Below are 27,118 nucleotides of genomic sequence, written 5' to 3' on the forward strand. Positions count from 1 at the left end.
CAAATTTCATTATGTTGACTTATGGTAAAACAATAAGAAAAGTGTACTGCAGGTCAGGACCCTCTGTATTCATAGTGATTCAAGGTAATAAAGAAAACATGAATCAAAATACTGTATCCTGAGAAACAGCTTACCAATTGTGCAGCCAAAACACTTGAGAACTCACTATTCATGGCATATGGAAGTGCTGTCTGTGCTCTTGAGCCATAAGTAGTCTGAAACCTTTTCTTTACTTCATTCAGAAAATTGAAGGCTCTGGAACGTTCAAAATCCTAAAAAAGGGGGGAGGGGGGAGTGAGGGAGGAGGTAACAAACAGTACAAGAAATGTATCCAATGCCTAACGTATGAAACTGTAACCGCTCTGTATATCAGTTTGGCAATAAAAATTTTTTTAAAAATCCTAAAAAAGTAAACAACACAGAATTCATACTTACACAGTAAATAAATATGCCATGGATTAACAACAGTATAAGCAGGATAATGGATACTGAGCAATGACTCTATGAGGAGGAACTAGGACTAATTCCATTTTCTAGATAAAGAAGCAAAGACTTTGAAAAGGTAGCTAACTTGCCAAATGTCAAACATCTAGTAAATGAAAGAGACAAGAGTAAAATCCAAACATGTCTGGTTATTACCAACTGAAGGTAATGGTACCTGGGTTATTCAGCTTCTCAAGAAGCTGAAGGTAAGGAATTTGGAATTGATATTTGCCAATAATGGTAACACATTTGAAAAGGTTTTGTTCTTAAGACAAAAAATTGCCTTGTTATTTTCACTGTCTTTAACTTAATTGTCAACCACAGCAAAGTGTAGTGGCTTATAGCTGTAATCAAAGTTTCTTAGGAGGCAGAGATGAAGAGGATAATGGTGCAAGGCCAGCATGGGCAAAAGTTAGCAGACTCCTATTTCAACAAATAACACGCATGGTTGCTCATTTATGTGATCCCAGCTACACACAGGGCATATATAGGAGGACAATGGTCTAATGTTGGACTTACGCAAAAAAGAAAGACTTTATTTAAAAAACAATTAAAGCAAAGTGGGGTAAGTCCTGGCTTCAACTTGTAGATCCTGCCTACCAAGCATGGGGCCCTGAGTTCAAACCCCAGTACTGCTGAAAAAAAATTTTTTTCCTTTCAACTGTAAATGTAGGTAATAAACCAGAGGTGTATTAAGAAGTAGTTTTGTGGGGCTGGGGATATAGCCTAGTGGCAAGAGTGCCTGCCTCGGATACACGAGGCCCTAGGTTCGATTCCCCAGCACCACATATACAGAAAACAGCCAGAAGCGGCGCTGTGGCTCAAGTGGCAGAATGCTAGCCTTGAGCGGGAAGAAGCCAGGGACAGTGCTCAGGCCCTGAGTCCAAGGCCCAGGACTGGCCAAAAAAAAAAAAAAGAAGTAGTTTTGTCATCTACAGAAACCTTTCTTATAAACCATGGCCATCATAAATATATGGAGAACATTTATGCTCATCTCTATTTCAAACTTGTTTGTTATTAGACCCATGACTAGGTGCTGTTAATGAGCTTATAAAGAAGTATAATACACATTATAATGCACATTAATAATACACATTATTGTATCATTTAAAATATATTCAATATTATAAATATGCATGTTTCAGCATAATCAGTTTTGTTTAGAATCACATGTATACTATTTCATAAATTTAATAACATTAGGAGCATGCCCATAGCGGACAAAGATGTCTGTAAAAATAAAGTTTAGGACCATGTACTGGCCTGTAATCCTAGCTACTCAGAAGGCTGAGACCTGAGGATTGCAGTTCAAAGCCAGCCTGGGCAGGAAAGTCCATGAGACTCTTATCTTCAATAAACTACTCAGAAAAAGCCAGAAGTGGCTCTGTGGCTCAAGTACTAGCCTTGAGCACAAAGAAGCTCAGGGAAAGTGCCCAGGCCCTGAGTTCAAGTCCCAAGACCAGCAAAAAAAAAAAAAAAGACAAAACCAAAACCCCCCAAAAATAAAGGCTAGGGATCCTAATTTATGGCAATTGTGCCAATTCCATGACTTTTAAAAGAACAGTTCTGAAATAAGTATGTGGCCAGTAAGACATGAAGGGATAGTCACTTCAAAAGTAAGGAGAGGACAGAGATTCAGGAAATGTTTCCGTATTTCCACAATAAGAGACTAAAACACAAAGGCAAGGCACAGTGGCTCACACCTATAATTCAGCTACTTGGGAAGCAGATAGCGAAACTACATAGGAAGCATAAAGAGGAAAATCAACAGTTGAGGCCAGCCTGGGCATAAATGTGAGACCCTATTAAAAAATTAGCTAAAAGCAAAAAGGGCTGTGGGGCATGGTTCAAGTGGCAGAGTACCTGCCTAATAAGGGCAAAATTCTGAATTCATTCCCTAGTATCACTGAAAGAAAAAGACTAAAGAATCCAATCCTTCTTCTTTATACATGAATAAACAAGCATGAAGCTCCATGCAATCATTAGGGAAACTTCTAGGGGAGGAAACTGACAAGAAAGAAAAGAGTTGTTGATGACATCATTAAGCTATATAGCTCTGGGAGACTAGAGCCAAGAAACACTAAAGAAAAAAAAGCCCAGAACATAAGTGGATGGGGGACATGGCATAAGCAGCAGAGCACTTGCCTAGTAATTCTAAGGCCCTGAGTTCAAACCCCAGTCCTACCAAAAAAGCCACATAACTAAAATAAACTATAAGTTTACATGATTACTGATTATAATGTATTGTGATTTTGTTCTTTTTAAAGTCTATACACATTAAAATTTATTAACTACTGAATAGAGGAATGATAGAGTGTACTGACCATTCCAGTCATATTTTTGAGAAGCTTTGATCCCAAAGAATCATAATTATAATAATAAATTCTTATTATATAACAGGTAAATGCCAAAGTTTCAAGATTTTAAACTAAAACTATAAAAACTGAGTTGATCTACACATATCTAAGTACAAAAGATTGTCATATGTAGATATATGTAACAAATGAAAAGAACAGAAAAAAACAGCTACAAAAGGTTTCCATCCCCTTTACCCACCACAGGTATAAATATTTAAGAACTGACTGCATTTACAGTACACATAATGAAATAGCAATATGCCTTCACGTTACTTACATCATCAGTGATACAAAGATATACAATCCTGTCTTGGCAGATGTAATGAAACAAATAACTGCAGAATAAAAGATATACAACTTACTTTGGTTAAAAGCAATATCTCTTTCACATCTATCTTGTATGTATGCATAGGCAAGCCCAATTATGCTAACATTTTATATGCAAATAAAATCCATTCTCTTCCTCACCTTCCTCATACATCTGTTTCTCTCAACTTAAACTAATAGGAGTGAATAAGAGAAGAAGTTCTCTACCCTAACTACATAAAACAAAAGCATGTATTACCCATTAAAATGACTGCTGTTAAAGAATAATTAGGCTCTTCAGACATGAATAAGATACCTTACAAGGGACACATAATTAAAATTAGTATCAATAGACAACATGGCTTTCCTTGCTTTTTACTAATATATCAAAGCAAACACCTTTCCTACCAAATGCTAAATAATATTTGAGTATCTACGTTGATCCAATTATGATACTAGATATGAGGATTGCAAAATGCAAAACTTATCCATGTCGGGGCTGGGATTGTGGCTGAGTGGTACAGTGCTTCCCTAGCATGCACAAAGCCCTGGCTTTGATTCCTAAGCACCACATAAACAGAAAAAGGCACAAGTGGCACTTTGGCTCAAGAGGTAGATAGCTAGCCTTGAGCAAAAAGAAGCCAGGGACAGTGCTCAGGCCCTGAGTCCAAGCACCAGGACTGGCAAAAAAAAATCCAAAAAACTTATCACTATCTTGCTGAGGATCACAGTGCAAGGAATTACAGGATAGTATAGCTAATGTAATGATGATGAAGTTAAAGGCAGTAGATGATAGTCTGGGGATGTACAGGAGACAGGTAACAGAGATTTCCCCAAGGGTAACAGAAAAGACTTCCTGGAAATAGTGATATCTGATCTGAGACCTGAAGAATAAGAGAATGAAATTCAAAGAATCATCAAGAAGTGTTCCACAATGAGGAACTAGGAAGCATATAGATCTAGAGATAAATTAGCATTTTATGGATCTAGGAAAGTAAAATTCATTCATATGACTTAAGTACAGAACTCGGAGAAAAATAAATTATCTGAAGGGTTGATAATAGAGATGTAAGCAGATGCCAGGTTATACAATACTTTATATATGGTATTATGCATGATCTTAAGAAAATGAACAGGCATTGAAAGATTTTAGCCTGGAGGTGAATGTTGCCAGATTTGCTAATGACTACCAAAATCTAGGTACCATCTATCTCTTGAGCTCCAGTCTGACATACACTAGTCTATTAAACACATCCAATTGGTCATACCATAGACAATTAAATATAACATGTCCCAAACTGAGAGTTATCATTTTCTCTATAAAATTAGTCTCTCCTAAGACATATTTAGTAGTCACTTGGTACAAAGGCCACAAACAATATCAAAGTGTAATCCCTATCATCAAGGAGCCTAAAGTCAGGTGACAGAGACAACCAAGACTAAAGTTATAACACAGGGTGACAAGTGCTAAACTAGATGGTAGGTAGATACATACACAGAAGCACTCCAAGAAGTACTTTGTAGATGGTGAACTATCTAAATTCAGAAAGACGATGGCAGATTTCTAAAAACTTAAGGTATGAGAAGTACCTTCTGATAAAAATTAAGAGCTGTTGCAAAGGCTAGGAAGAGCAAAAACTACCATGGATCTATAAATTGCTAAGTATGGCTGAAGAACAAACTTGAGGACTCAAGTAATGAAAAACAATGCCAGAGAAGGGAAAAGAGGGGGAAGGGAGTAGAGGAGAAAATAGGATGAAAAACTTCTATAGCTTCCCTTGTAGCTAATGTGACAATGTTACTAAGTCCTGGCTCATAAAATTATGCGCAAAACATATATTTCCTATATTCCTCTCAAAGGATTTCATGTTTTTCTTGACCATTTTCCTAGAAACTAATTAGAAACACAAACACACACTATAAACCTAATAAGGTTCTTAAGAAACTATATACCCATATTCACTACAGAGTGAGATTGACCCTTATAGCAAGCCCTGGGTCCTCCAAACCATATTGCAGGAAGCAGATATAAAACCTGTCAAGTATGACACATTTTCTTACACTCATTTTGGATATGTCCGAAAAGGATAGTTGACCAGAAAGAACTTCCTGGATAACAAGAGCAGGAGTTAAGGATAAAGGATGGAGTATCTCCAACAAGTAGATCCACTAATACACCCTTATCAGAACAGAGACTTAGAAAATGCTATGGAACAGTTATGTGATCATTGTTAGGACACAATGACTTCTACACGTTTCTTGGCAAACTTTTAACCGCTCATCTCTGGACTCTGAATACATTAATTTTGTATCTTAGCGTCTTTATCTCATAGTAGCTTAGAGGAGATAAAATTATACATAAAAAGGGGGAGTTACCCCTAGAAAGTAACATGGATCTCTTTGACATAAGAACTAAGAAAATAAAGATTAAGAAACAAAAGACCTTTTAAACATCAATGAGGACAGTTGAGTCATTTCTATGGTATTATTCAGATTTCCCAGTTAGGACTCCTCCAATAAGCCACCAGAGTCATCTTTCTAAAGAAAAAGGTGATATATTCTAAAAACTTTCAATTCTTTCCCACTTTCCAAAAGGGAAATGGAAATTCCTACCTCCAAACTCATTAAAAATATGTTTTATGGATATTATAGAGGTGATTACAGAGGGGTTATAGTTATATAAGTCAGGTAATGAGTACATTTCTTTTTGGACCATGTCACCCCTTCCCTCACTCTCTCCAAGTTTTGCCCTTTTGTTCCCAACCCACACAAGTTGTACAGTTCATTTTCCACATAGTGTCTAGTGAGTACTACTGCTGCAATTGTTCACCGTTTGTCCCTCTCCTTTTCTGTGCCCCCCCTTATCCTCCCCAAGATGAATAAACTAACAAAAGGAAAAAGACAACAAAAACAGCAGAAACAACAACAAAAAATCTCTTGTTCCCATTTCCTGGAGTTACTTCATAAAATATAATTTTATATGATCATATGCATATGGCTATTGAGCCTTTGTGATCTGCTCCTATGAATATCCTCTTTTGCTCTCACTGTATGACTGTCTAGAGACTGATATAATTTATCATTTCCCAGTGTATTTTTTTTTTTACCATTCCAGGGTGTTTAATTGTAGATTTATGGGCACATTCTAGTTACCACAAATGAGGGAAGCCATGCAATCTGTTTCTTTGGATATGGCTTACTTCACTTATAATTTTTCCAAGTCTTTTTATTTCCTTACAAATGATACAATATCATTCTTTCTGATGGAAGAGTAGAATTCCATTATATTCCATTACATTAATTCCATTAATAACACCTTTTCTTGATCCATTCATCCACCAAGGGACATCTGGGTTGAATCCATACCTTGGCTATCGTAAACAATGCTGCAATAAACATGGTTGTGCTGGTCACTTTAGTGTGGTGCTAGAATAAAATCTAAATGAGTCAAAGATTCAATGTAAGGCCAGATACTATGAAAATATTACAGGAAGGAGTCTGGGAAACACTAGGGTTTCTAGGCATGGGTTGAAACTTCCTAAGTAAAGATGCAGAATCACAACAAATCAAAGAAAGACTGGATAATGAGATTGCATCAAACTCAAGAGTTTCTGCATGACAAAGGACATAGCTTACAAGATAAATAGCAAGCCCATAGAATGGGAGACAATCTTTACCAGCTATGCATCAGACAAGGATCTCATATCTAAAATATACTAAGAAAAAAAATTAACCACACCCAAAATAAACCCTCAATGAACCAACAACTCAATTAATAAATGGGCTAAAGACATAATGAGAGATTTCTCAGAAGGAATAAGAATGAACAATAGACACATGAAGAAATGTTCAACTTCTCTGGCCATAAAATAAATGCAAATCAAAACAACACTGAGATTCTATCTCACCACAGTTACAATGGCCATTATCAAAAAAACTAATAACAATAAATGCTGGCGAGGATGTGGTCAAAAGGGAATTCTACTACACTGTTGGTGGGAATGTAAACTTGTTCAATCACTCTGGAAAGCAGTATGGAGGTTTCTCAAAAGACTATAGGTAGAGCTTCCCTATGACTCAGCAATTCCACCCACTTTCAAACTCAACACACACTGTGAGGCCCTGTGTGATCTTACTGCTATCCATCTCTCTACCTTTATCTTCACCATCCTAAATAATGGTCACATAGAACAACTTACAGATCCCTAAATAAGATTACATACATCCACAAGTTTCTACCTACTGTTCCTTTTAATTAGAATGCTACCCACCTACCTACTACCTACCCACTCTATTATACTTATCTATGGATTTTTTTCATTATACTATATCACTAAGCAAAGTGCCTAGCAATAGTTAGGTACTATGTTAATATCCTAAAAAGATCAATGGAATACTTATATTTTTGTTATCATTTCTTACATCGTACAATTCTACAGTACAGTCAATTTTACATCAACATTTTCATATCTTCCTTTAAAATAATATCACCTCAATAATAGAATAAAATAACCATAAGTTTATAAGCTGTTTTCTAAGTTGGTAAAAGTAACTGATTTGTCAGCTCAGTCAAATTAATCTACCTAAAAGCTTGCTTTCTACTTTTCTGGAGCTATGATTGCAACTAAATTCCTTTCTTCCCTCTACCACATGCAGATCAGAACTCACTTGCCATGTGAGTACGTTAGTTTGTTATTTTCAGAAGGTATCTTAGCCAGAATCTGCTCTGTCACCTCCAGGAAGTTTCCTCCACACCAAGCATGTTTGGCCAGGATAGTGGTTCCCCGGGCCACAACAGCAAAAAGAATGGCCATGGCTTCAGAATCTATTTTAAAGAAATAAAAGACACACAGATTTTAGAATATTTCTTTAACGTGATCTTTCAAAAGCAACAATAACTAATGAAAATTCACCTAGTGACATTGAACAGCAAACATGACAATAAAAAAGACAATAGGAGCTGAGGGTATAATTTATTGGTAGAAACCATATTTATTATCTGCAAAGGCCTGGGTTTGATTTCCAGCACCAACAAGAAAGAAAGAACAATAAGGTCCCAGTCTTCCAGAAGCTTACACATTAACCCAGACTTATATTCACATACCAGCAATACATTGTTTTTACAAATTATAACATAAACTGGTATTACTCTTTTGAAAAGCAATGAACATAAATAGCAGAAACATCCTGAAAATTTCTCATACAAAAATTGTTTAACATAATTAGACTCGAGATTCAAACAAAGCCTGCATTAAATGGTCATGATGTGACAGGAACTGCTTTAAGTATTTTGTAATTGTTTACCCATTTAATTCAAACAATTCAATGAAATTATACATATAGTGACACACCAACTACAGATTAGGAAACTGATTTTTCCCCAAATTACAGAGGTAACAGAGTCATGGTTTAAACTCAGGAAGTATGACTCTAAAATCTATAATTTTATGGTGATATGGTTTATTACCTCTAAAATACTTTATCTGTAATGGAAATAAAGTGAGAAAGTAAAAATTTTCCACAAGAGAGAAATGGTTCTATAAAATGTGGTAAGAGCTTTCATAAAACATTACTAAAATATGGCATAAGTTTAAGATATTACCTTCTGTTTGGCTGTGAATATGTTTTGTTATTTTGCACTATATAACAGACTAGCTGCTCATTTAATGACATATACTTTCAAAGATGAACAAATAAATTCCTCAACCTAATATTACTGATCATGTTCATTATCACCTATGACACCAGTGGCTCTAAAACTATAATGAGAATACAAACCATCTTGGGTGGAAGAATATGAGTCACTTGCTAAAAATTCAAATTCTTGGCATAGTTTCATAAAATTCTGATTCTGTAAACCTGACGTGCAGCCATGGAATCTGGATTTAAAATAAGTTTGTATGGATGTAGATGACTCACATGACTAAACTTTGTGAGACACAGCAGCAGGCTATAAAATGCTTAGCATCAAAGGACTCTTATTTAGAGTTCTTACTGAAATTCCAGAACAAAATTAAGACAATACACAGAACAGAAGGCACTCAACTGCCTCTTCAGCTGTATTCCTCTTAAGATCTCTTCAGCATTCCTGTTTAAATGTTGTTCTCCAAGGCTGGGTCACCAGAGTCTTCTTTCTGGAATTCTCTTTACAAATATGTAGAAAGTTACAGCTTCAAAAATCACTGTGCACTTTTTAATATCATTAACCAAAAGTTTCCTCAACCATATATAATGCTCTGGATATGATTATATTTCTTAGTCTCTTGTATATACATTATCCTGCTTTTCTACTTCCTTCAACTTACTATACTCTGGCTTTTCCTCTTACTGCTCCACAATAAGATGCTTCCTTAAATCACCAATGCTACTGTGCTATAACATACAGTGGTCATTTATTTATTTTCACCCCTCTTGACTTCCAGGAACTGTGAACACCCTTGATCAATCTTTCTTCCTGAAACAAATACTCCTACATTTTTTGATGACTTTTCTATTTTTCCGTTGACTCACTATTTTGCCACTAAATACTGATTTCCCTAAGGGATTATAAACTCTTTTTATCCACAGATGAATTCTTCTGTACCGACTATTTTAAATATGACTTATCTGAAGATGAACTTTGTAGAGAAAAGTGTTGATAATAAAACTGAATCCACAAGAAAGTATGGTAGCCCAGAGGACAAAGGGAAAGAAAGCTTCAAAAGGAAACAAGTGTCAGGGGCTAGCTATGTTTGTTTATGATAAAAATGAAGAACTATAAAACAGTCACTGCAATTTTATAATAAGGAAGAATCCCATTATCTGGAGACAAAGAAACATCAAGTACACACACACACACACACACACACACACACGGGCGCACACGCGCACGCACACACACACAGAACATGAAAGAAATCTTTTGGTCATCCAGACAAAAAGATGAAAAAGTAGCAGTCTTAGTTCCCGTGCAGTTCCAAGAAAATTAAGTTTTACAATATAGAAAAATCTATTCAAGTTCAGGCTTGAACTAAGGACTTGGATGTTACCTCTTAGCTTTTTTGCTCATGTCTAGCACTCTCCTACTTGAGCAACACTTCCTTATGTTAGTTTAGTGGAAATAAAAAAACATGGACTTTCCTGCACAGGATTGCTTTCAACCATGATCCTCAGATCTCAGCCTCCTGAGTAGCTAGGATTACAGGTGTGTGCCACTGGTGCCCAGCAGAAAAATCTATAGTTTTAGCAGACCACAAATTCATGACAAATCAAGGACATGAAGTATGTGCCCAAAATGCTTCCATAATGTTAAATCACAGTAAGATTTAAAGTGCCTCGATCTCCTTAAGTACTACTGACATTCAAGTCTGTGCTGCTTAGAATACATGTGTAATACTGAATTCAATTCTGAGTATCTCAAGATTGGACAGAAGGGAGACAGAATGGGTTAGCAACCATTAGTTTATACCATCAAGAATGGCTAGAAGCTGGGTGCCAGTGGTTCATGCCTATAATCCTAGCTGCTCAGGAGGCTAAGATCTGAGGATTAAAGTTTGGAACCAGCCCAGGCAAACAAATCCACAAGAATCTTATCTTCTATTAACCAGCCAAAAGCTAGAACTGGAGGTATGGCTCAAGTGGTAGAATGCCAGCCATAAGTGAGAAAGCAGAGCAATAACACCACACACACACACACACACACACACACACACACACACACACACACACACAGAACAAGAAATATTTAGCATGAGAAAAGAAGAAAATATTACAGCAATTTTCAAGTTCATATAGAATATGGCCACCTCAGAGTAAAACCAGGAACAATAAATATAAAGAGGGTTTTTTGGTGTTGTTTTTTTTTTTAAGGTAAAAGTAGTTCCTAAATTTCCTTTCTTCCCCAAACCTTTATGCTATCTTTTCCTTCAGTCATATTAGAGGCCTGTCCTTAGAACTCTATGATAGAAAGGTAATCTATAACAGCTTAAGGTCACTGTGTTAAATTTCCAAATAAAAATATTTTTGTTCCAGTTGCTAAGTTCCAGTTCCAAAAGATATACTGTAGTTGAATTCAAATGAGAATTCTACACACATTTTGTAGTAGAATTACAGTGTGGGGGAGATTTTGGATTTTACTAAAAGTTAATAAGGAGCAATTAACTGGCATAAAAACTGAAATGTCCTTTAGTAAAGTGTTATTTATACAGGGAAATACATTAAAAGCTTCAAACAAAAAGCTTAAAAAGAAACTTTCAAAATATATCCATTTGTAAGAGATTACCTGTATGAAATATTTAGTAATACCAAAGGAATGATACAAATATTTGGATAAACACTTCACTAGAGGTTGAAACTAGTTTCAGGGAACTGAGTAGGTGAAAAAGACCAAGTCTTGAGTGTTTCTCAACACATGTGACCTGAGAATTTTTTAAGTCCTATATTACTATAATATTAAAAAGGTTATAAAACTGTTGTGGATCATCTAATGTATACCTTCCAAATACAAACGGTATAAAATTCAGTTCTGCATTTGCATTCAAGTTTATTAAAGCACAGTTTTAAAGAAATCCCCCAAAATGCCAGTGTTTAATTTTGAATGTCCTGAAAGCATGTCTGATTGATCTTAGGTTGACACACCCTAAAATTATGATAGTTTATACACTCTCATGTTTCCATTGTTTTCAATTGATTTTAAAAACCAAAATTTTTCTTAGTAGTGACAATTTAAAATTGAAAGATATCTGCATGGAATAAGACTTGCATTTTAAAAATTGAGACTTTCATATAACATTTTGAAAATAATATTGTGGCATAATAACAATTAACATGTAAATTACTTCATACTTAAAAGTAAATATTCAAAGATTCATTTTTACTAAGGAAAAACAAAATTACATCTTGATGTGATATACAAAGATTGCACAACCTTTAAAGGAAGAAAAATAATTTAACTCATAGAGTACATGGTAATAATCAATATAATATCCAAAGGAGTCATTGTGTACCATTATATGTATTTCTTTTTTTTGCCAGTCCTGGGACTTGGACTCAGGGCCTGAGCACTGTCCCTGGCTTCTTTTTACTTAAGGCAAGCACTCTGCCACTTGAGCCACAGTGTCACTTCCAGCTTTTTCTATATATGGGGTGCTGGGGAATCGAACCCAGGGCTTCATGTATACAAAGTAAGCACTCTTGCCACTAGGCCATATTTCCAGCCCCCATTATATGTATTTCTGAAAAGGGTTGGTTTACATTAGCTCTTGCAACCAAAAATGCCTCATAGAACTGACAAAACAGGCAACTTTTTCCATGAATGTACTATTAGATTAAATGGCCCATTTAATGAAGAGGTGCATGAGATCCTGAGGAAAGAAATAGGAACTCATTTTCTAAGGAGGTAATAGAATGATAGAAGACACAGAAGTGAGAACCTAAGATAGGTAAATAAACTAGCCTAATATGTAAACTAAGTCATTTCAATTTGTTCAAAGAGAGTCTATTTCTATTTCAGTTCCAAACACATATACCATGGATTTAGTATATGACAGCCAAGCAGGATACACTGGAGATATAAAGTTGGGATATAAAGGACTTCTGTGCTCAAGAAAGCCAAAGTACACAAGAAACAGACAAAAAACAAATACAATAACTCATAAGGAATAAATAACCTAAGAATGTCCACAGTTGTTCAGATTTCTTAAAATTCTGTGGTTATCTTACTTTGGATAAAGGAGAATGAAGGTGTTACCTGTATATTAGCAGTTTCCTCTGTATAAGTTAGCATTAGTTCTCCTTAGAAGAAAGGACAAAGTACTTGTTTTACCCTCACTGTTTTCTCAGTGTTCAGCACAGTGAGTAGCATATAATACCACCTGAATATTTGTTGAGTACATGAGTGAATGAGTGAATACTGAATGTGTTTTGGTCTTAAACATAGTATAAATGGCAGATAACTTTATAATTAGTAAGGTTTGGTAAGAACAATTTCACTACTAAACTATCTCCCTTATTTAAATAAGGCAGTTAAGCAGTTAGTAATCCAATCCCCAAATCTTTGTGGCTATTAGAAGGAAATGGGCAAATTACATCTAAACTTCAAATTGTGATGCAATAATCTTGGAGCAAGCATAAAAACTAAGAACACAGCTATGAGAAAAATGCTCATGAAAAGTGAACTTACAATTTGTGTTGGTATCACAAATATTCTTTATGAACAATACTCTGAGACCTCACCCAATCCCTCTGATGTTCTCAGCATAGAATTCAATCCTGTCAAGTCAACCGTCCTTTAAAATTTTCCATTAAACAACATATAACATATTGATTGTTCCTGTTTATCCTTCCCATCTGGACACATAAATTCCTGACAATTGTGTGCTCCTTTGTCTTACTTACAACTAGCTGTATTCCCTATACTTAAAAAAAGTGTCTAGTATATATTAGCTGTTTAAAAGTACTCTGTATGCATACAAAGTAGACTTGCTCCCCACATTAGCTATTCAAAGGGAATGTTTCACACATAACAGCATCCTCTGGGATCAAATGTGGGAAACTGGTACTAGAGGTGATTGAAAACAATTAAGATAGGAAGAAAAGGATTCAATCACTGTGAGAGTTACAGGAGATGAAGATGTATTTACCAAAAAGCCAAGTACAGGATCAATTTGGTAGCTATTGGCTATCAATAAAAATAATAACATACACATCAGATGCCTCTACAGATCTGAGTGGAAATATAATCCCTACTGAAACTGAAGAAAGAACAATATCAATATTAGGAGGTGGAAGAAGATGTGGGGTGCTAGAACTCGAAAAGGAACACAAGCTGTCACAAGTAGAAGTAGAAGGCAGAGTGTAGTACAAAGTGATGTCACCGAGTAAGAGCAAAACGAATTTTTAGAAGACTGGTTATCTGGGGGGATTCAAATGCTTTAGAAAGGTCTAATAGAACACCAAAGAGTGAAAGTTAACATTTTCCCATCCTGTAATGACAACTTAAGTGACGCGTTCTGACACTATAACTATAGGCCTTTTCAGTGGCATACACGAACGCACTTTGCCCAAACTGGACTTGCTCTGCAATTCAAATTGTCGACATCTGAGAAACCCAAGTCACCCTTACTCTGCTTCCACCCCAGCACCTTTAAGTCTATACCTCCGCCTTCTCTCCGTCGTCGCCCCTCGTTTCCCGCAGTAAATGTCGCGTTCTACTTACCTGTCCAGGCACACTCTGAGGGCACACGGGCTCGTGAACGAGGGTCACTGATCGGCCCAGGGTCGCCAGCAGCGCTCACCCAGAGGAGGACAGAACTGAACAGGCTGACTTCCGCATAAAGCGCCCCCACCCACTACGTATGGCCTCCTGGGAGTGTGAGCGCTCCTCCAATGGGAACAGGCGGCAGGGCGGGAACGACATATTCCCAACTACCCACCAGTCCACGAACCTCACTGCATTATGGGAGTTGTAGTTACCGCTGCCTACTTGCCGGGCCTGTCACTCTTCGGGTCAACAACTCCTGTTATAAACAAGAGCAAATGGTATAGGATGCTTCTGGAAAACGACAGAATGCAAGCGTAAATAAAGACTCTACCAGAATTGAGTCAAATAGGTAAATGATGAGCTTTCTCAGCCATCACCCTCTGTCTTTCACTGCAAGTAATGTTGCCTGTTACTTCATAGACAATATAGAAGTTATCTGACTGGAACTCCCTCTATTTCCACCAGGAAAATTGCCAACTTGCCTGTACCCTTCATTATCATTTCTCCCGTTCTGTTATTATTGTTGTTGTTATTTACAGCTTCTTTCTTTTGATCTAAATCCTCTCCCCTAAATCCCTATTCCCTCTTACCTAATCAGTATAGATCTTCTGATGAGCCCTCTTTGTTATCATTCCTCACAGGCTCCCTGTTTTCTTGCTGTTTATTGTCAGCATTAAAAGATGGTCAAGGGCTGGGGATATAGCCTAGTGGCAAGAGTGCCTGCCTCGGATACACGAGGCCCTAGGTTCGATTCCCCAGCACCACATATACAGAAAACGGCCAGAAGCGGCGCTGTGGCTCAAGTGGCAGAGTGCTAGCCTTGAGCGGGAAGAAGCCAGGGACAGTGCTCAGGCCCTGAGTCCAAGGCCCAGGACTGGCCAAAAAAAAAAAAGATGGTCAAAACTTTTCATCTGAAATATACTAGAGTAACCTTTCTCAGCCACATTAAGACAGCCTGTTGCCAGACACATACTTAAGCTAGTGGTCATTCTCCCATCTCTCTATTCCACAATTCTCAAAATACATTTTAAGGGGCTGGGGATATGGCCTAGTGGCAAGAGTGCTTGCCTCCTTTACATGAGGCCCTGGGTTCAATCCCCCAGCACCACATACACAGAAAACGGCCAGAAGGGGCGCTGTGGCTCAAGTGGCAGAGTGCTAGCCTTGAGCAAAAAGAAGCCAGGGACAGTGCTCAAGCCCTGAGTCCAAGGCCCAGGACTGGCAAAAAAAAAAAAAATACTTTTTAAAAACCCCCTTTTCTCTAAAATTAAACCATCACTATACTCTGTAAAGTTTAATCCATTACTACATTTCAACTCTGCAAGAAAGTTCTTTCTCTCTAGTTTTTCCCAAGACACTACACTCTCCAGGTTTCCCTTCTGCTTCTGTGACAGCTCATTTTCCTTTGAAATGTTCCTGTTCTATAAGGCTCTTCCCTATACTTACGTGTTTTCTTACTCTTCACACACTTCCTGGTGATCTTAACCCTTTCCATTGCTTTAGTTTACTTCTATATATTGATGTTTCCCACATATAGCAACCCCAGTCACAACTCCAGGGTTGTGTTTGACTCTGAATAGATAATTAACTCCAATTAGCTAATGATAAATGGACCTATAACATTTCAGGTACCTAAAACTTAAAAGCACTCCCAATTGACAATACATTTCCACTGTCCCCTAGCTTGCTTGCACATCTCTTCATAAGCCCATGTGCCAACCATTCCATCAGTTGACCACACCAGAAAGCTGGGTATTATTTTGAATGTGTATATTCCCCCAACTTTCACAGATAGACAATAACAAGCTATATTAATTCCATCTCCTAAAAATTTCATCTCATTAAGCCTCAGGTTTCTCATCTTTAAAACGAGCATAGTAATAGTGACTATCTTCAAAGATTGTCACAGTGATTAGTGAAAAGTAGAGCCAGACTGAAAAGAAGAAGTATTACTGAACAAACATTGTGCTTGCCACTCATTGTCTTTCATTAGATAATAATGATGACTAGCATTTATTAGTCTATTTAGACAGAAAAAAAAGAAAAGATGGCAAAGGATTATATATTTTGTTCGTTAGTCTTCTTGATTTATCAGTGTTCTCCAATGCATACCAAGAATATAGTACTAATCATAAGGTACAATAACAGTAGTAGTACTCTAAGTATGGTATACCATACTGTGGTTATTATGTCTGCCTTTAGATGGAACTTTATACAAACTGAAGCACATTCATAGAATTGTGACAAAAATGAATTTGGTACTGTAGATCAGAAATAATATAACTAGTCTTATATCCTGCAGAATTCAAGACCATTCATAGTATGATCTTTATCTACCTCTTTTGCTTTAGGTCTTACTTCCCCCACCCATGCCCACACACTGCATTCAATCCTATTCCTATAGGGTAACTGTGATAGTTAATTTGTTATCAACTTGATTGTGCCACAAGGTGCCAAGATTAAAGATTATCTTTAGGTGTGTTTGTGAGTATGTTTGGGGATGATATTACCATTTGAATTTGAAAAATTAGAGAGTAAAACTCAGCAAAATAGGTAGCCCTCCCACAATGTGAATAGCATCATCCAGCTAACTGAAGACAAAGATATAACAAAAGGAAAATGAGAAAATTGTTCCTTTTGACCACCTAATAGCTGGAGTTGGGACATTTCATCTCCTTCACTCAGAGTGGGTTTTTATACCAATGGCTACTATGGTTCTCAGGCAAACTGACTTAGTGTTATCCTAGGATATCTGGTTGCATAAGATAGATTTATAGCTTCCATAATCATCTGAGTTGATTCTTCAATAATCCCTTGATCTCTATGAGAGCTCCTGTGGAGTCTATTCTTATTACTTCATATTTTCTCCAAAAGTAATCTCATCCATATTCCAAAATGTGTATCTTCAACACAAGCCCTTATATTAGGAAAATAAGGAAGGCCTTCCTGAAGGTATAACATTTATGTCCAAATCTGAAGGTGAAAAAGGAATTACCCACAAGAAGATAAAAAGGAACATAAATAAGGCTAGTGTGATGGGAGCCTACTGGCAGTTCAGAAGGAATAGCAAAAAAGAAAGCACATTTGTCTTTCTGCCCTACAAATTTATCAAATTTCTTGCCACATTACAATCTATACACCAGCTCTCTATGTTTGGGGGTGTGTTCCCTCTTGCTTTGCTATGGACAAGAGGTCTTGCAGAATTATGAAATCCAGGAGAATGAACTTGGATTTTAATTGTAATGGAAAACCAGTACAGAATTCAAGAAGAAGATTGAAATGACTATTAATGTTTTTTTACCACTAAAATTATTTGGCTTTTTAGCATGCCAATAAATATGTAATTTTCCAAATATGTAATTTTCCAGATATGTTGAACAGTTTCCAAGAAACTGCAGAACCATCTGAACAGCTGTACAATTTCAAATTTGGAATTCCTATTACTATTTCTTCAAAATCACCAAAGAATTGATGATTATAAATAAGTTGTATTGATGAAATAAATACTTGGATTGCCATTTCCATTCCTACAGATGCTAAGCTTGGAATTACAGAGCTGACAGTTCAAACAATCTGAACCACTTGTGCATCTGAAAAATCTGATCTTGGTCTTGATAAAGGTTACAAAATTAGGAAGAGATGTAACATGAATTACAACCAACCTTGATTTAGTTGGTGCTTGAGAATGATTGTTCAGCCAGCATAAGATAAATATATCACATATCAAGTCATATCTGATAGACGCTTGTTTTATGTTCTGTGTGACATAATTGGATCTTGATGTATTATTTTGTGGTTTGCAGACAAATCTAGTGGCTTCATTATGTTGGGATCCAAATTATTCATGTTTATTGCACTGTGTTGTTGCTAATTATCACTGCTATTTATGTAGCTTTCCTCCTAGATTTTTGGACTTGGGCAACTTTTCCTGTATTCTGTGCTCAATACATACCTACATCATGCATGCCTGTTTTTGAAGTTCACAATCAGTAGAGGGATTTAAAATGGGATCTTAGAGGAACTAACCATGTTTCTGAGAAAACTATATTGATCTCTTCCAAGCTTCAGGCTCCAAGTAATCTAACTACTTCCTACTAAGCATAATTTCTTAAAATTTCTACTATCTCAACATTACTACACTGAGAACCAATCTTTCAGCATACAAATGCATGGTTAATAAACCAGTCAAAACCATACCAAAGCCAGGCAGCAATGCCTCATGCATATAAATCCTAGGTAGTCAGGAGTCTGAGACCAGAAAGAATGTGTTTGTAAGACAGCCCAGGCAAATAAAAAATCCATGATCCATTCATCTACTGAGGGACATCTGGGTTGGTTCCATATTTTAGTGATGGCAAATTGTGCTGCGATAAACATAGTTGTGATGGTGGCTTTAGTGTGGTCATGCTTGTAATCTTTTGGGTAGATGGCCAAAAGCGGGGTTGCTGGATCATAGGGGAGCTCTATGTTTAGCCTTTTGAGGACCCTCCACACTGCTTTCCAGGGTGGATGAACAAGTATACACTCCCACCAACAATGTAGTAGGGTTCCCTTTTGGCCACTTCCCCTCCAGCATCTATTGTTATTAGTTTTCTTGATAATGGACATTCTTACTGGGGTGAGGTGGAATCTCAGTGTTGTTTTGATTTGCATTTCTTTTATGGCCAGTGATGTTGAGCACTTCTTCATGTGCCTCTTGGCCATTCTCATTTCCTCTGCAGAGAAATGGTAACATATACACAATGGAAATCTATGCCTCTATCAGAAAGAATGACACAGCCTCATTCCTAAGGAAATGGAAGGACTTGGGGAAAAAATCATACTAAGTGAGTGAGCCATACCCAAAGAAACATAGACTCTATGGTTTTCCTCATTGGGAATAATTAGTACACATCTAGGATAATCCTAGCAGAAGATTACAATAGCTCAGTAGCTATGTACATATGAACACATAGGATGATGCTAAGCGAAATAAACCTCAAGTTATGTAAATAAGTAGTTTATCATGTTTGTTGTTATTTTTCAATGTACTATGTGAAATTATGCCTTTTTCTTTTTTGTTCCCTATGGTTTTACCCCTGATGACACTGTAACTGATTTTGGTACCCTTGGTATTATATATATGTTTATCAGAACTAGGGAAGGAAAGGGAAGGGGAACATCAAAATAGACAATGGATAAAAGATGAACCAATGCAACAGCAATACTTACAAAGCTATATGCTATGAACTGTATAACTCATGGGTGGGGGAGGGGAATGGAGAGGAGGGAAGGTGGGAGAAAAATGAGGGAGGAGGTAACAAGTTTGATAAGAAATGTACTCACTGCCTTACATATAAAACCATAACCCCACTGTACATCACTTGGACAATAAATAAAATTTCGACAGCAGGACTCCACGGTCACTAGGGAGAGTGCAGACTAAGACATACGGCCACGGCGGCAATGGGAAGTTCGGGCCCACACCGGGAACAGACAGACATAAGCAGCTGGGGAACCCAGCTGTGCAGAAGGACAGAGCCGGGGATGCCACCACGACCTTTCACCACACCCAAAGGACCAATGGTGGCATGGGACACACACACAATCCAGGACCAGTGAGTCCCCCATTACCCCCTCCCCCAACGGGAGATCAGCTATCAGAGTCCCAAACCCTACAAAGAAGCTAGATCTCCCTCCCTCCCCCTCCCCAACCCGAGGGAACAAAGAACCCCCAAATCAGGTGGGAAGATCCCAACAGGCGCTGGGAAGACACAGGAGTTTAGCAGGGGAAGGGCGGAGCAGCCCCAAGGCCGCCCAAGATCCTGAACTGGCCGAATTGGCCCTGCCCCCAATCCCAACAGGGGCCGGGGGACGGCTGGCAGTGCAAGCCCCACCCGAGGCACCTGGACCTCGCGGACCTTTACAACTAAAACCACAGGCGCTGGTGGGCAATACCAACACAGCAGGGACACCTGGACCTGATCACGCGACCCCCCCCCTCGCAGTGGAGGTGCAGTCTGAGGGCGCTAACCCAGGCACAGACAGTTGATCCCACTGGGCCCCACACATACCGACCCCCACAGTGGACTTGCGGGAGGGCGCAAGCACAACCCAACAACCCGGGGCTCACTCTGGTAGGCGTACCCCGCTCAGGTGGACGGGGCCTCAGCAGCCCCAGAGCGGTCCACACAGGAAGGCGAACTGCCTGAGAGGTGAGCTCCTCTGACCAAGATACAGAGTGGAAAAAAGAACCAAAGAAGAGATAAGCCTCCACACCACGCTGAATCAGCAACCAGCAAACCCCCAACAGGGGCACACTAGGGTCAGCACAGCACAGCGGCAGGACACTGTCCCGCAGAGAAAGACACAGAACCTACTGGACCCCAAGTGCAGGGAGAGTGACCACCTCAGCAACAACTGAGAAGGTCACGCTCACCCATTGGGAAGCAAGGTTCAAAGCCAAACCCAAACCCAGAGCCAGGACACCAGGACACAAGGCTCCCATCGGTGGACTAGCGGGAAACAACACAAAACCAAACCAGAGAAGCCACCCACAGATCCCCCCAGATGCGCAAATCAGAAAGAAATATAACACAGTTCATCAAAGAGCAAGCCAACTCGTCAGCTCCAAAAAGCAGCACGACTGAAGAGGAGATGGAGAATAAAAAAGCAAATGAGGTCATGTTAACAGAAATAAGGGAAATCGTCAGAATTGAAATCAGAAAACAATTCCAGGAGTTTAGAGGGGAAGTCTTGAAGGACATCCAGGAAGCCAAGAAAGGCATGGAAGCAAAAATGGATACAATGCAAGCCTCCTTTAAAGAAGACCTTAACATCCTGAGAAGTGAAATGCATGAAAAAATAGATTTAAAATACAACTCTTTAAAGGAAAAAATTTCCACGATCAGAGCTGATTTGACAACCATAAATAGCTCTCTGACATCCATAAACTCCGCAATTGAATCCACAGCACAAAGAATTGACCATATGGAATCCAGAATCTCTCGCTTGGACGATGAAGCAGCCGACAACAACCAGAAAATTACCACACTCCAAGAGACGGTGAAGCTTCAGGGAATACTAATCCAGGAACTAATGGACAAAGACAAGAGATATAACCTGTGCATAATTGGAATAGAAGAAGGAGCCAAATACCAGAGCAGTGGGCTTCATCATATTTTCAATAAAGCTATTGCAGAAAACTTCCCCAATCTCACAAGGGACCCCATCCAAATAACCGAAGCCTATAGGACACCTGGCAGGCCAGACCCCAGAAAAACCACCCCAAGGCACATAATATTCAAGACTTCAAATCTCAGGAATAAAGAGCAAATTCTGAATGCAGCCAAAGCGAAGAAAGAAATTTTCTACAATGGGAAGAGGATTCGAATAACAGTAGACCTCTCCACACAAACCTACCAAGCGTGAAGTGAGTGGAAGAACACCATCCAAGTATTACAGGCTAACAATATGCAACCTCAGATCAAATATCCAGCGAAATTGGAGTTCACATTCGAAGGGAAAACCAGATCTTTCCATACCAAAGAGGATCTAAAGGAGTATGTGAATAAAAAACCAGCCCTACAGCGAATTCTAAGAGGGGAAACCAACCTAACAGAGATCGTACAAGACACACAGACAGAAACAGAAAGAAACTACAATAGCCAAAGCCCAACAGAAAGAACAGCTTACTAAAGATAAGAAAAAAAAAAGAGGAAAAAACAGCCCAACAAGAAAATGGAAGGAGAAAAACACTCTTATCCTTGATCTCTTTGAATATAAATGGTTTAAATTCTCTGATAAAGAGGAGCAGACTGGCAGAATGGATTCGCAAACAAAAAGTTGACATTTGTTGTCTACAAGAGACACACCTTACAGCAAGGGACAAAAGCAGGCTCCAAATGAAAGGATGGAGCAAGATCTTCCAACAAACGCACCTACCAAAACGGCAGGTATAGCCATCCTGATCTCAGACAAGCTGGACTTTTCATTAAAATCAACTCAAAATGACAAAGAAGGACTCTACATTTTAATACAAGGAAAAATCCAGAATCAAGACATCACGGTGATAAATGTATACTCACCGAACAAAAGAGGCCCTATATATGTCAAGCAAATTCTCACAGAATTACAGAACAAGATAGACGCAAACACAATCATAGTGGGTGACTTTAATACCCCACTCTCTCCAAGAGACAGATCCAACACCCAGAGGATCAGCAAGGGAGCTGAGGACCTAAGTAACACCATATCCCAAATGGATCTGACAGACCTATACAGAATCTTCCACCCTACAGAGACCCAATACACCTTCTTTTCAGCAGCCCATGGATCATACTCCAAAATAGACCATGTCATGGCCCACACAAAGAACCTCAGCAAATACAAAAGTATTGACGTCATCCCATGTATTATATCTGATCACAGTGGATTAAAGGTAACCCTCAATAACAATGGTTACCACAGAGGCTATACACATTCTTGGAGGCTAAACCCCACACTGTTATCCAACACTTGGGCCACAGACCAAATTAAAGATGAAATCAACGAATTCATAAGCCACAATGACAATGAAAATACATCACAAAGAAACCTATGGGACACAGCTAAGGCAGTACTGAGGGGCAAGATCATTGCCCTCAGCACTCACATTAAAAGAATGGAAGCAGAGCAGGTGAATAACCTCACGATGAAACTAAAACAACTGGAGAAACAAGAAATGACCGAATCTAAATTGACTATGAGGAGAGAGATCACAAAGATTAAAGAAGAGATAAATCTGATTGACAATAGAAAGATCATTCAACAAATAAATAAGACTAAAAGCTGGTTCTTTGAGAAAATAAATAAAATTGACAGACCCCTCGCAAGACTTACAAAAATAAGAAGATACTCATAGACGTAAAATCAGGGATTCCATCGGAAAAATTACAACAAGTACACACGATATTCAAACAATCATAAGGAGCTATTTCCAAAACCTCTACTCAGCAAAAAACAACAATTTTACAGAAATGGATCAATTCTTAGAGAAGTACAAACTGCCCAAACTAAACCAAGAAGAAATAAATCAACTAAATAAACCAATAACTTACAGTGAGATACAGGAGGTAATCAAGAACCTCCCAACAAAGAAAAGCCCAGGCCCAGATGGATTCACCAACGAATTCTACAAAACCTTTAGTGAGGAGCTAATACCAATACTCCTCAAACTCTTCCGCGAAATAGAAACAGAGGGAGAAATCCCAAACTCATTCTATGAAGCTAATATCATACTCATTCCCAAACAAGGCAAAGACACAACAAAAAAAGAGAACTACAGACCAATATCACTAATGAACACAGACGCAAAGCTCCTCAATAAAATATTAGCTAACAGGATCCAGAAACTGATCAAGAAAATTATACATCATGACCAAGTAGGCTTCATTCCACAGTCACAAGGATGGTTCAACATCCATAAATCAATCAACGTAATTCACCACATAAACAGAACTAAAATCAAGAATCACATTGTTATCTCAGTCGATGCCCAAAAAGCCTTTGACAAAATACAACATCCATAATTATTAAAAACTTTGGAGAGAACAGGAATAGATGGAACATTCCTCAAAACAATAAAAGCCATATACAACAGACCAACTGCTAATATCATATTAAATGGAGAGAAACTTAAATCATTCCCCCTAAATTCAGGAACAAGACAAGGATGCCCCCTCTCCCCACTTCTTTTCAACATAGTGCTGGAATCCCTAGCCATAGCAATAAGGCAATAGGAGGACATCAAAGGGATCCACATTGGCAAGGAAGAAATCAAGTTATCCCTATTTGCAGACGGCATGATCTTATATCTGAAGGACCCAAAAAACTCAGTCCCCAAACTCCTACACCTAATAAACCATTTTGGCAAAGTAGCAGGATACAAAATCAATCCACAAAAGTCAGCAGCTTTTCTGTACACCAGCAATATACAAACAGAAAAGGAAATTATGGAAACAATTCCATTTACAGTAGCAAAAAAAAAAAAAGAATAAAGTACCTAGGGATCAACCTAACCAAGGATGTGACAGACCTATTTAATGAGAACTATAAAAATGTAATAAGGGAAATCAAAGAAGACACAAGGAGATGGAAAGACCTCCCATGCTCATGGGAAGGCAGAATCAATATAGTGAAAATAGCCATATTGCCCAAATTGTTATACAAATTCAGTGCAATCCCTATCAAAATCCCAGCTACATTCTTCACTGAAATAGAGAAACTAATCCATAAATTCATATGGAACAGCAAAAGACCTAAAATAGCCAAAGCAATTCTAGGCAAAAAAAAGCAGTGCAGGAGGTATCACAATACCAGACTTCAAGCTCTACTACAGGGCCATCATAACAAAAACAGCCTGGTATTGGTTTAAAAACAGACCGGAAGACCAGTGGATTAGAATTGAAGATCCAGAAATAAAACCACACTCTTACAGTCAGCTGATATTCGACAAAGGAGCTAAAGACATACAATGGAATAAACATAGCCTCTTCAACTACTGGTGCTGGGAGAACTGGGCAGCCATATGCAGAAAACTCAAAGTAGACCCAAGCCTATCACCATGCACCAAGATCAACTCAAAATGGATCAAGGACCTCAATATCTGATCTGAAACCCTGAAAGTACTGAAGGACAGAGTAGGAAAGATGCTAGAACTTATAGGCACAGGAAGGAACTTCCTGAATAGAGTCCCAGGGGCACAACAGATAGGGGAGAGACTCGACAAATGGGACTACTACAAATAAAAAAGTTTCTGCACAGCTAAGGACATAGCCACCAAAGTAGAAAGACAGCCAACCATATGGGAAAGGATATTTACCAGCACAGGAACAGACAAAGGCCTAATATCTGTCATCTACAGAGAACTCAAAAAACTAAGCCCCTCCAAGCCCAATAAACCATTGAGGAAATGGGCAAAGGAGCTAAAGAGAGACTTCACAAGAGAAGAAATAAAAATGGCAAAGAAACATATGAGGAAATGTTCAACATCCCTGGTAGTAAAGGAAATGCAAATAAAAACAACCCTGAGATACCACCTCACCCCAGGTAGAATGGCCTATACTCTGAACTCAGGCAACAACAAATGCTGGAGGGGGTGCAGGGAAAGAGGAACCCTTCTCCATTGTTGGTGGGAGTGCAAATTAGTACAACCACTTTGGAGAACAATATGGAGGTTTCTCAAAAAGCTCAATATAGACCTACCCTATGACCCAGCCATACCACTCCTAGGCATCTATCCTAAACAGCAAACCCCAAGATATCAAAAAGACATTTGTACTTCCATGTTTATCACGGCACAATTCACAGTAGCCAAAATATGGAAACAACCCAGATGCCCCTACACAGACGAATGGATCCAAAAAATATGGTACCTATACACAATGGAATACTACATAGTGATTAGGAATGGTGAAATATTGTTATTCGCAGGGAAATGGTCAGAACTCGAAGAAATAATGTTGAGCAAGACAAGCCTAGAACACAGAAAACAAAGGGGCATATCTCCGTGATATATGACTGTTAAGAAAGGGAGGAGGAGAGACAGTAGAGACCAAGTCTGTGAAACCAAAAACGGCTTGTCAAATAGTATCTCCCACAGGATTGGGGCAGCGACCCAACAGTATGTAACTAAAACCAAACAATTACTCAACATATAAAGGTCAAAAATTGACCTCTCAGTGGAATACAATAGCTCAAAATCTATGTATGTACGTTCATATAAGACTACTGTTGACATATTGTCTAATATCGACATTACATTTAAAGCCCTAGGCGAATTTTCTTGGGCGTGGCCACATGGCTACTGTATATGTTCTTGATACATTGTATATTGTATATATGTCTACCTGACCTAGAAAAGGGAAAGAAAAACAGGGCATAAGATATCACAAGAAATGTACACACTCCCCTACTATGTAACTGTACCCTTTTTGCACAACACCCTGTCCAAAAATTCGTGTTCAATTAAAAAATAAATTAAATAAAAAAACAAGGAAATGATATGAATGAAAAATAAATAAATAAAATTTCTAAACATGCCAGAGAAAGATAGGAGATAGCATTTTTATTCAAAAAGAATGGACAACTATCTGAAAGGAACATCTAAACTAGAAGCTAGAAAACTATGGAATTATTTACCAAATCTACTACCTGATTTTGTAAGTAGTTTTTACTAGAAAAAAAATCCGTAAGACTTTATCTTCAAAATAACCAACATGAAGTGGTGCTGGAGGTGTGTCTCAAATGGCAAAATGTCACCTGAGCAAGTAGAAGGTCCTGAGTGTAAAACTCCATACTATCAAAAGTATTTTATTTACTAAGTTGTTTTTCTCCTCTAATTGGGTTGGAAATGTTAACCTCCCTTGCTGCTTGCTTTTCTTTCATTTTATTAGTTTTCAAGAAACACACTGAGAATTTATAAAGAAATTTTTACTTTTCTTTCTTACTAACTTCTATCTCTGGAAAAATTATCTTACTATATTTTACTGCCTTAAATAACACATTACATGGAGAAAGCCTGCTTCACAGAAAATAAAAATTCTAAGAAATAATTATTCTACTTGGTGTGTAGAAGATAGAATTGGAGCACTGATACCAACACATTTTCTTTAATTTACCCAGAACCTCTCACATAGTAGGCAAGCATTCTACCACTAAGCCATATTCTCAGTCCAAATTTCATGTTGTCTAAGAACAGAAAAGATTATGTTAC

General features: G+C 38.0%; 1 protein-coding gene across 5 annotated transcripts in view; it reads right to left on the minus strand.

Annotated features, from left to right (window-relative positions):
- Vamp7 (vesicle associated membrane protein 7) overlaps window positions 1-14,468 on the minus strand; it is a 31,976-nt gene extending 17,508 nt beyond the window's left edge. The window contains exons 1-5 of one of the 5 annotated variants that reach the window (XM_048336018.1): window positions 14,341-14,466; window positions 9,193-9,290; window positions 7,880-7,971; window positions 3,118-3,175; window positions 135-272 (exon numbers count right to left, since the gene is read on the minus strand). In XM_048336018.1, coding sequence (XP_048191975.1) covers window positions 135-272; window positions 3,118-3,175; window positions 7,880-7,908 — 225 coding nt within the window. In that variant the 5' untranslated portion in view covers window positions 7,909-7,971; window positions 9,193-9,290; window positions 14,341-14,466. Of the gene's footprint in view, window positions 1-134; window positions 273-3,117; window positions 3,176-7,814; window positions 7,972-9,192; window positions 9,291-14,340 lie in introns of all 5 variants that reach the window. The other 4 variants (XM_048336016.1, XM_048336019.1, XM_048336020.1 and 1 more) reach the window with 4 other exon arrangements.
- Window positions 14,469-27,118: the final 12,650 nt, after the last annotated feature.

The sequence above is a fragment of the Perognathus longimembris genome, chromosome 28, assembly GCF_023159225.1.
Source record: "Perognathus longimembris pacificus isolate PPM17 chromosome 28, ASM2315922v1, whole genome shotgun sequence".
Lineage (NCBI taxonomy): Eukaryota > Metazoa > Chordata > Mammalia > Rodentia > Heteromyidae > Perognathus > Perognathus longimembris.